Source organism: Myxocyprinus asiaticus, chromosome 15 (assembly GCF_019703515.2).
Source record: "Myxocyprinus asiaticus isolate MX2 ecotype Aquarium Trade chromosome 15, UBuf_Myxa_2, whole genome shotgun sequence".
NCBI classification, from domain to species: domain Eukaryota; kingdom Metazoa; phylum Chordata; class Actinopteri; order Cypriniformes; family Catostomidae; genus Myxocyprinus; species Myxocyprinus asiaticus.
The window spans coordinates 10,449,973-10,461,661 of NC_059358.1; the positions used below are offsets into that span (position 1 = coordinate 10,449,973).

At 38.0% G+C, this 11,689-nt stretch overlaps 1 protein-coding gene across 2 annotated transcripts; it reads left to right on the plus strand.

The window, feature by feature from the left end:
- Window positions 1–933: 933 nt before the first annotated feature.
- On the plus strand, window positions 934–11,428 carry LOC127453469 (potassium voltage-gated channel subfamily V member 1-like). 2 transcript variants are annotated; one of them, XR_007899411.1, is made up of 4 exons: window positions 934–1,128; window positions 2,465–3,433; window positions 9,091–10,126; window positions 10,169–11,428. XR_007899411.1 is itself a non-coding variant. In XM_051719852.1 (3 exons), exons 2-3 carry the CDS (start codon window positions 2,488–2,490, stop codon window positions 9,600–9,602), a joined length of 1,458 nt encoding a protein of 485 aa, XP_051575812.1. In that variant the 5' UTR covers window positions 934–1,128; window positions 2,465–2,487; the 3' UTR covers window positions 9,603–11,428. The 2 variants fall into 2 exon arrangements, 1 of the variants encoding a protein (XP_051575812.1); XM_051719852.1 differs by having other exon boundaries at window positions 9,091–11,428.
- The last annotated feature ends 261 nt before the right edge of the window (window positions 11,429–11,689 follow it).

Here is an 11,689-nt window from a genome sequence, read left to right on the forward strand (position 1 = left end):
TGGGGCCTGGGTAGCTCAGCAGGTAAAGATGCTGACTACCACCCCTGGAGCTCAAATCCAGTGACTCCAGCCAGGTCGCCTAAGCAACCAAATTGGCCTGGTTGCTAGGGATGGTAGAGTCACAGGGGGTAACCTCCTCATGGTCACTATAATGTGGTTTGCTCTCTGTGGGGCATGTGGTGAGTTGTGTGTGGATGCCAGAGAATAGTGTGAAGCCTCCACACACGCTATGTCTCCGTTGTAACCTGCTCAACAAGATGTGCAGACTGACCTCTCAGACAGAGGCAACTGAGATTCGTCGAGTAGTCAGGCGAGTCACTACGCCACCACGAGGACTTGGAGCACACTGGGAATTGAACATTCCAAATTGGGGAGAAAATAATAACAATAATAATAATAATAATAAACGAAATACAAACAAACTGTACTATACCTTTAAATCCAATTAAATTGTACAGGGAAAGTTCCATGGCCTGTCAGTGGTTGACAAAACTTGATAAGAAGACTGAGCACGCCATGATTATCAGGATTTTAAATACAATCTGAGTGTAAAATACTGTAAAATTAAATCAACTTGCTGCTGTATGCACTCATATGTCTATCCCTCAGCTACGGACTTTGTTTTGAAATGTGTGGGAAAACTTATTTGAATCAAGCGTAGGTTTCAGGGCAAAGTTGACCCACCCACGAGGAATAATGCGTGGTTTGCTTTTTTACGTGTTGTGTGCATACAGGTGCAGATCTCGTGACAACGAAGACTTTGATTTTTCCAGACGATTACAACAACACGTCTATTTTTTTTAACCTGTTGTATTGAAGTGTCTGTAGTTTGTTGCCTAGCAGCGTCTGAGTGTCTCCTGATTGGTTTAAGCTCGCACTCTCTCTAGCGCGCTTTAAAACGCTCTTGAAAGGTGCATGAGCGCGCGACAGAAGTGTTGCGAACTCTCGTGAAGCTGAGAAGCGTTTATCATCAGCAGTTCTTTGCTGTGAAGATTCTGGATTTGAACCTATTTGCAATATGCATTTTAGTTTATCCACATCTTTTAAAGTGGGAACAGAGCAAATCACGGAGATGGATCCAGCTCAGCTTCTACAAGCTCTTTCAGTGTAGACTGCCTAAAACTGAAGGTGGGTGTCCACTTCTTATTGCTAGACTAAAATGATGCTCCTTGCTTTTTGTCCTATGAAATGAGATATTTTTTGCTATTCGAAAATGTTACAGTAGTCTATGATCAATTTAAAATGTCTTATATTTTTAATTTTAGAGAGCAGCACTGTGTCCTGCACTAAATAATTAGATAAATCTACATGTACAAAAAAATCAGTGGCAGTGGATGATTTTGCAAATGCTTTATGGGTCAGTTAAAGTGATGGATATTGTTTAAATTTATATGAAATATTAATTTTACATATATATATATTAATGTAAAAGCCTCTCAGTATAATATTAGTTGAGCTTTTTAGTTCTTTATAGCATAATTATTATTTTCAGAAAAGTATTCTTTACTTGCCTGTATGTTATTCTCATCTCAGAAGAGTATGTACTGTATAATTATATTCAGTTTGCCTGATAATATTAAGTTTGTAAACAAAGTTAACACTTAAATCTAGGTTTACACTTTAAAAAGTTAAATGCAGTTAATCTAAAGAGTTTTTGATGTAGTAACATCTAAATGAACTGGTTTTGTTCTAGTCAAAAACATTGTTTAATTTGACCAAATCAACATGAACATGTTTTGGTTACACCAATCAAAGTATTTTTTAGGGAGTCAGGTCAGGTATTTGCTTTTGCAGTGTAGGATGGATCAGACTATATTGGCAATGAGTTGCTTTACAATTAGTGAATAAAAATAAAATGTCCAGAAATGTAAATGAAATCAACCATGTGTCTTCCAACATGTATTTTGCTCTCAAACCTCTTTTGTCTCAAGGGATCATGTTAAAAATGCAGGCTTTAAAATGACCATCATGACAATAATATGGAGAAGAGTTACCAAAGAGAATTAATGATTACAAGAATAGTACCATTAGTTCATTTAATTAGACAGGCCAGCTAAAATATTTAAATCTCAACGAGCAGCTTTGAAGAAGTAGGACACTGCCAAAGGCTTTTACTCCCGCCCACCGTGTCTGATGTCTGAGCAGCCAGTGATGGTGGAAAAGGGAATAAAATATATTTATTTAGAGAATTTGCTCATTCAATGCACTGAGCTTTCAGTAAGTTGGTATTACAACTACTGTATGCAAAGACTGTCTTTCTCCACTGTCTTGTTGGATCTATTAATGTGTACATGATAGATAAGCAAATCAGTGAAGACACTGTAATGTGTAAACATTATGGCTGATAAAACACACACTATACGTGTCATTCACTCTAAATGTAGACCAGCATGCTAATCCTGATCTTGTTCTTTTCAAAATGTCATACCTGTGCACTTTACATTTTCCCCTCTGGATTTTTCAGGGTTCCACGTTACCCTGAGCACCATGATCACTGATTCATCTAGTCCAGCAGAGCTGTACGAGGACAATGCTTCCCTGTTGTCCTTAGACTCCAGTGTATTTTTCAGTGAGCCTGCCCTGCCAAGCGATGATCCGCTGGACTTCTTCATTATAAATGTCGGAGGCAGTCGCTACATCCTCTCTCAGGAATTGTTGGCCTCTCATCCAGAGACTCGTCTGGGTAAGCTCGCCCTCTCATCGCGAGATTCTGCTTTAGATCTGTGTGACGATGCAGATTTCCTCGAGAATGAGTTCTTTTTTGACCGCAACTCACAGACGTTCCAGTATATAATTAACTTTTACAAGACGGGTCACTTGCATGTGCGAGAAGAGCTTTGTGTGATCTCCTTTCTGCAAGAGATTGAGTACTGGGGCATTGATGAGCTCCGCATTGACAGCTGTTGCAGGGACAAGTATTACCGCAGAAAGGAGATGAAGGAGTCGTTGGATATTCGTAAGGATACTGAAACAGTGGACGATGAAGAAGAGGACTTTACTGGAGTCCTGTGCCAGGATTTGCGGCAACGCTTATGGGACGTCATGGAGAAACCGGACTCCTCCAAGGCGGCAAAGATGTTTGGCACACTGTCCATGTTTTTTGTGGTGCTCTCCATCGTAAACATGGCTCTGATCTCCCTTGACTTTTATATTCTTGAAGCACCCTTCATCTTGGATGCTTTTGAGTACATCTGCATCATTTGGTTCACTGGTGAGCTAGTGCTCAGGTTTATGTGTGTTAAAGATAAGTGTAAATTCAGCAGGAGCGTGGTGAACATTATTGACCTTCTGGCTATTCTGCCCTTCTACGTAACTCTGGCCGTTGAGAGCCTGCATGGAGGATCTACAGAGCTGGAGAACGTTGGGCGGGTAGTTCAGGTCCTGCGACTGATGAGGTCACTCAGGATGCTTAAACTTGGCCGACACTCTACAGGTGACATATCTATTAAAGGAATAGTTCGCTCAAAAATGAAAATTCTCTTATCATTTACTCACCCTCATGCCATCCCAGACATGACTTTCTTTCTTCTGCTGAACACAAATAAAGATTTTTAGAAAAGTATCTCAGCTCTCTTGGTCCTTTCAATGCAAGTGAATAGTGGCTCCAAAAAGCACATAAAGGCAGCATAAAAGTAATCCATGCATCTTCAGAAGTGATATGATAGGTGTGGGTTTGAAACAGATCAATATTTAAGTCCTTTTTACTGTAAAATCTCCTCCATACCCAGTAGGTGGCGATATGCAAGAAGAATGTGAATCACCAAAAACAAAAGAAGAAGAACTCTTAGGAGAGAAGAGAATGCTTACGAGGGCTGGTGAAAGTGGACATTTATAGTAAAAAATGACTTAAATAATGATCTGTTTCTCACCCACACCTTTCATATCACTTCAGAAGGCACAGATTTAACTGTATGGATTTATATTATGCTGCCTTAATATGCTTTTTGAAGCTTCAAAGTTCTGGCCATCATTCACAGAGCTGAGATATTTTTCCAAAAATCTTCATTTGTGTTCAGCAGAAGAAAGGTGAGGGTGTGTAAATGATTAGCGAATTTTCATTTTTGGGTGAACTATTCCTTTAAGGCTTGCCATAAAGTCAAGCTCTTTTGTAATGAACATAAACAAAAAATATTGAAATAAAACTGAAGTGGAATCGTCAATCTGATCAAAATGTTGTTTTTAAATTAATAAAAGGGATTAGTTAAACAGTGTGCGTATCCACTTCAGTTTATTTCAGTGCTTTTTGACTTGATCCAGCACCTGATGTAGAAGTATTGAATGTGTGTGCATTTCCCCCGCCCCCCTTTTGTTTCACAAACAAAAAATACACACACATTTAGAATTTATTGAAACCAGCATACTGCGCCTTAAAGGAATGGTTCACCAAAAAATTCCGTTGTGATTTACTCACCCTCATGTCATCCCAAACTCGTATGACTTTCACTCTACAGTCAAACCCAAACACGATAGTGCTCTTTCCATACAACATAAGCAAATAGTGACCAGGAACTTTCAATATAAGCTCCAAAAAGGACAAAAAAAAACTATTTTGTTTTTTAGAAAAGTAGTCCATATGGCTTGTGCACTATATTCCAAGTCTTCTGAAGCCATAAAATAGTTTGGTGGTGTTGTCATTCACTATAATTGTAGCCCTCCACTATAGCTCTCATATTTTATTCATGCCTGCAATATTTAAAAGATTTTGAGTGAATAATGACTTAAATTTAGTCTATTTTTCACACAAAGCTATCATATACCATTAGAGGACTTCACATTGGCTAGATTATTAGCCAAAATAAGTAAGCATCTGATGACACGTATCAGATGATCAGTTGATCAGTTACTGTTACGTTTTAACACTGTGTCCTGACAGACTCTCAATCTGGGTAATGAAATAATTAATGAAGTCTATGAGACTATTTTCGGGAGAAAATGTAGATTTTTCGGGAGAGTGTACATTTATTCATCCATTCTTATTTTATTCCACAGTGTCTTGTGGAATAATAAGGAGAAGAAGCAGATCCATAGACACAGAAGTGTTACTGAGAACATACTGGCTTTGATCTTGTATTTTTGGAGGGAAAGAATTATCTAATGCAGCCACAAATGTGTGAATAATGAAAGCAAATTATGTGCAAGAGCCACAAGAGGAGGGTACTGGTGGGGAATTATAGGTGGGAATGGGGCGCATGCCAACTTAAGTAGAAATAAGGAACAAAAACAGCCTTTCTTAATCCTTTGCACTTTTGAGTTCCAGAAGTTTTATGTCTACTATTCAGTACATACCATCTTGTAAAGACTGAACTTTTTTTCAAAGGGTTATCATATTGTCTTAGATTTAAAGGCATAGTTCACCAAAAAAGAACATTCTGTCATTATTTACTCACCCTCATGTCATTCCAAACCCATCTGACTTTATGTCTTTATGTTATGAAAGAAATAGTTCACCCAAAAAGAGAAAATTCTCTCATGATTTACTTACCCTCATGTCATCCCAGATGTGTATGACTTGATAAGAACACCGGACACAGACTACATCTTTAGAAGAATATCTCAGCTCTATAGTTCAACACAATGCAAGTGAATGGTGACCAACATTCTGAAGCTCCAAAAAGCACATAAAGGTAGCATACAAGTAGTCCATAAGACTCCAGTGGTTTAATCCATGTCTTCTGAAGACAGACCAAAATAAAAGTAATCATGCTTGAACTCATGATTGCCAAGGAGTCTGCTGATGTCAAGATTTATAGTGAAAAATAAGTTATATTTTGGTTTGTTCTTACCCAAAATCGATTGGATCGCTTCAGAAGAGTCCCATTATGATGCCTTTATGGGCTTTTTGTAGCTTAAAATTTTGGTCACCATTCACTTGCATTGTATGGACCTATAGAGCTGAGATATTCTTCTAAAAATTGTTGTTTGTGTTCTGCAGAAGAAGAAAAAGTCATACACACCTGGGATGCCATGAGGGTGAGTAAATGATGAGAGAATTTTCATTTTTAGGTGAACTATTTCTTTAAGCTGAACACAAAAGGACATTTTCTAATGAAAATTGCGGTCTGTATTCTTAACACAATGGCAGTTGACCAGTATAACAAGTGTTCAAGGCATTTGATGAAAAACACCAAATGAACGAGCTTCATTCATGCACTCATGCACATGCATACGTCAAAATTTTAACTGTAAAAGGACTTCAATTTTGGTTAAAACGGACCATAATATTCATTAAAAAAATCTAATTTTGTGTTCAAGTCATGAACAACATAAGGGTGAGTAAATGATAACAAAAGAGTCCATTTTGGTTTAAATATCTCTTTTAAAATGTTCAAGATAAGTCATCTCTGTTCTCTGGATAAATATCTGGAGTACACACTGATAGATAATCCACTGAGGGAACAGCAGAGTGCAGCCAGCCGATGTTCATGTCCGTCACATTTTAATAATATAGCCTCTCTTGTCTGCCTCTCTGAAGGTGTTTATCCTCAGTAGTAGTTAATCTGATCAGAAAAACACAAACCAACTAAAAATTAATTAAGTCAGGCAAAGCTCCATGGGCCAGGTAGACAGGCTTTATAACTGTAAACAACAAATATGAGCTTTGTTCAGATAAACCTGTGGCATTTTAATTTGACACATCAGTCAAGATGAGAGAATGGAAAAGTTATTCAATACACTGTAAACCTTTAAAGTGTACCCTAGGCCCAATGCATTTTCATTGTCTTTAAATAGAATCATAGGCTACTAGTTTTTTACACACGCTTAAATTGACTCAAGTGTAGCACTTTGGAAATGGATGAAGGGGTAGTGACAGCAAGCTTATTAAAGGGGTTGTTGACCCAAAAATATAAATTCTGTCAAATTTGTTAGCCTAAGTCACCATTCACTTTCATTGTATGGGAAAAAGATGCTGTGAAAGTGAATGGTGACTGAGGCAAACATTGTGGCGAATACCTGAATTGTGTTCCATGAAAGAAAGTAAGTCATACAAGTTTGAAGCAACCTGAGAGTGAGTGAATGATGACAGAATTTTCATTTTTAGATGAACTTTCCCTTTAATGACACAATATGGCTCCATGACTAAAAATAAAAGGACAGACTTTGATATGCACACTAAGTAGGCTAGGTGCTGACTTGAGATGCTTGATGTTCTTTGTGTAAATGTATTCACTGAGGCTGCCAAAAAAAGGGGGGGAAAATATTTCTCAGGAAGACGTGCCATTTTGGTGTGAGAAAGGGTAGCAGCCGTTCTGAGGTGTCTATATTTAAAGGCTCGAATCTCTTGGATGGTTTGATTACTTATCACTTCTTGACTGAACCTGGTACCAAGATTCACACACTGACAAATGCAAATTTAGATTTTTATATACTAAAAAGGAACATTTTGTTCTGTGGGATCTAACCTACAGTATATAAACTTGTCCAACATACAGTACAGTATGCATTGAAGAGGCTCTCTAAAAGCAAGAGCAATAGTGTACAGCTTTACTAATCACTGCTTGAAGTGCCAGCCTACATTCATATCCTACATTGAAACAGTACCTCTAACAGAGGATAATTCTGTAGACCACCTTTAAAGTTTCAACTTGGGTATATAGGAAAATCAGTTTGACACACTTTCACCCATCATCAAGAGACAATTTTTTATCCCTATGGAAAATGTTTGACCAAAAATAAAATCATGTGGTTGCTAATTCAAATTCTATCAACAGCGTCTGATATGTTAGTTGGTGGACCAGTGGCTATGTAGTAATTCATCATAAAATAAATGTTCAGGGTTAAATATGTGTTAAAGGGATAGTTCACCCAAAAATGAAAATTTCCATCGTTATTTACTCACCCTCATGTTGCTCCAAACCCATATGACTTTCTTTCTTCCAGAAAGACTCGGAATGAATAAGACTTAATGTGGATTTAGTGATGGAATAGTTTCCTTTGGGGTAAGTCCTACGGTTCAGTGCACAGATTCTCGCTCAAACCGTCAGATCCTGCCAAAAGACAATGGCGACAGGGGAGAGGAACTTACCCCCTAAAGCAGGATGGGACCAAAACTTGCAGTGATGGGGTGGTGGGGGGTTGAAAACCAGCATCGGCTTAACGAGTGATGAAGAACACCTGGCATAGCTTATAAAGCAGAGGCTGGATTATGATTGGATGAAATGCCTGAAGTGAATTTCTGACAGAAATACCACATACGCTTCCACTTCTTCCATGGAACACAAAAGAAGATCTTAGACATTGTGGAAAAAAGATGCAATGAAAGTGAATGGTGACTAAAACTGTCATTCTTGTGTTCCATGAAATAAAGAAAGTCATATGGATTTGAAACAACATAAGAGTGAGTAAATAAGGACAGAATTTTTATTTTTGGGTGAACTATCCCTTTAAACTTTATTGACAGCATTGTTGAAATACTGGTGATTAAAAACTAACAAAAGTTGCACTTACAATGAAAGTATATGGGGCAAAGCATCAGAGGACTTTTGCATTATACATGTTCACATGAGACTAATGTGACAAAATCACTTAATAAAATTGTATGTGCAAACAAAGTTATATCCACGATACTTGCAGGAATACCAGAATGGTTCATGATGTAACTATCTGCAAAATACTTCACATACTCATAACCAGCAGCATTTCATCTGCATAGAAAAGTAGTGCCACCAGTGAAATCAATGAAATCAATTTTACAGCTTAAACAACATAAATTTTTGTAGCTAAGAATAACTGTAAATGCTTTAACTAAAATATAAGCTTTGTACATACGTTGTGTTACTTTTAAACCCTCCAAAATGTCTTGCCCCATAGACTTCCATTGTAAGTGCATTACTGTAAATGTTTGAAAAGCTTGTGGAAATTGCCAACATGTCATAGATGCTGTCTATTGAGGTTAACTTGTATTGAACCCCAATGTTCCTTTAAACGTCAATCATTAGCTTTATAATTCATTATATCATTTGTTTAAATACTTTTAATTATCAATACTTTTGGCTTACAGTGATTATGTTCAAAATGAAGTACATAAAAAATGTTGTAAATGTATTGTAAATGTCTTAGATTACTTTGTCTTCTCTGTATGTTCCCCATTAGGCCTCAAGTCACTGGGCTTGACGATAGCCCAATGCTATGAAGAAGTTGGCCTCCTAATGCTTTTCCTATCTGTTGGCATCTCCATCTTTGCAACTGTGGAATACGCCATCGAACATGACATACCAGAGACCACCTTCATCAACGTGCCCAGTGCCTGGTGGTGGGCTACCACCTCCATGACCACAGTGGGCTATGGAGACATCCGTCCCGATACGGCCCTGGGAAAGGTGATGGCTTTTATCTGCATCCTATCTGGCATTCTCATCCTCGCACTACCTATCGCCATCATCAACGATCGCTTTTCCACTTGCTACTTCACGCTTAAAATGAAAGAAGCGGCACTGCGGCACGGAGAGGCACTGAAGCGTTTGACGCGCAACTCGGCCTCGGATGTGTCCATGATAGGGGTGAACCTGCGTGACGCCTACGCCAGAAGCGTGCTGGAGATGCTGCGATTGCAGGGGCGGGAGAGAGCCAGCACACGCAGCAGTGTAGGAGATATCTGGTGGTAGCAGTAGACCTACTTTTACATACTACATACTAACAGAAAGAGAGACAGATAAAGAATAAGTGAGTGTGTGTGAGTGAGTGATTGAGAGAGGTCTTTTGAAAGAACACAAAACCTTTTGAGGTAAAGTGTATAATTTTTGTGCCACAATCGGCAAAGAGAATTTTAAAATTATGGCAGATTTTTAACAGGTTTTCCTAAATATTCCGCCTATCTTCCGTGGTCAAACAAACAGTTAGTCCCACCCGAAACCATGTCATTGGTTGAGTCAAACAGGTAGTCCTGCCCAATGTGCTCATCACTGATTGACTCAAACAGGTATTCCTGCCAAAAATGCACATCATTGGTTAAGTCAAACAGGTAGCTCTGCCCAAAAAGCACATCACTGGTTGAGTCAAACAGGTAGTTCCGCCCAAAACGCACATCATTGGTTGAGTCAAACAGGTAGTACCACCCAGTGTGCTCGCCATTGATTGACTCAAATAGGTAGTCCTGCCTAATATGCACATCATTGGTTGAGTCAAACAGGTAGTTCTGCCCAAAACACACATCATTAGTTGAGTCAAACAGGTAGTTCTGGCCGTAATGCACATCATCGGTTGATCAAACATGTAGTTCCGCCCAAAACACACATCATTGGTTGAGTCAAACAGGTTATTCCTCCCAAAACGCACATCATTGGTTGAGTCAAACAGGTAGTCCCGCCCAAAACACACATCATTGGTTGAGTCAAACAGGTAGTTTCGCCCAAAACGCACATCAGTGGTTGAGTCAAACAGGTAGTCTTGCCCAAAATGCACATAACTGGTTGACTCAAACATGTAGTACGGCCAAAATGCACGTCATTGTTTAGGTCAAACTGGTAGTCCTGCCCAAAATGCACATCACTGGTTGACTCAAATGGGTAGTTCCGCCCAAAATGCACATCATTGGTTGACAAAAGTTGTCTCTGTACAGTAAGCTGTGAATTAAGCACTATCACACGACCAAGAGTTCTCTACAACTAAATATCAGCACTCTTTGAATGCCACTTGTCCAATCACATTAGAGGACCATGGTATAACTGTTGTATCAAGAATTTTAATATTGTAAAATTTATACACATCACCTTTAAACATTTATTTTTTTTGGTTTTTCTGTGTTACTTTGTGTAGCTGATTTACTCTTCATTTGTAATGTATGTTGTTTTTACCATTCTATATAAAGATATGTAATAAAATCTACCTGTATGTCTCAGTTGTTTGCTTGTTTTTCAATAGATTTTTCTAGAATGCATTTATGCCAAAGCAACACTTTATCCATTTATGTCTTCCTCGTGACTTGTTGATCCTTTTAAAATACCACAAGTGCCCCAAAGATTACAATGACCTTGTAAGAGAGGCAGGCCAATGGACCTGCCCAAAGATGCATGGCTTATTTGACACATTGCTCAAAAAATTACAGCTAGACTTTCAGATCTTAAAAGCTTAGAGGAAATCAGTCTCTCCACTGGACAGTAACAATGATTTGAACTGCAGGAACAAGTTGTTATTTGACAAGATAAGGACATGTATGCGTTTCAGTGAAATCCATTGTGAAGAGAATATTCAATTGTTTCTTAAGTATATGTCATTCATATCCAGGGGGATCAGCTTTCATTTAGCTTTAAAGTGTCATTTAATTCCAAGCTTTGTGATTTCGGGACTGGGTGTTATGTTGACATGATGGACAGTAGACATCTTTACTCCATTTTAATCTCACTTACCGTATGTCAGAAATTCTCCTGGGACTGAGAGCACATTTAATTGCAAAGGAAGTAACTTCATGTTAGTTCATAGTGCATTAACCAATGTTAACATACACAATTTTTTTATTTTAACAATGTATTAGTATACAGTATGTTGAAATTAACATGAATAAGATTAATAAATGCTGTTAAACTATTGTTTATTTTTTTTGTTCATTTTAACTAATGTAGCTAACTAATGTTAAAAAATGGAACCTTATTGTATGGTGTCACTATTATTTATATTGCTCATACTGGTTTGAGATTTCAACAAACCACTAACCCTAGGTATTAAGCTTTTTCATGTTATACATCCATTTGTGCTA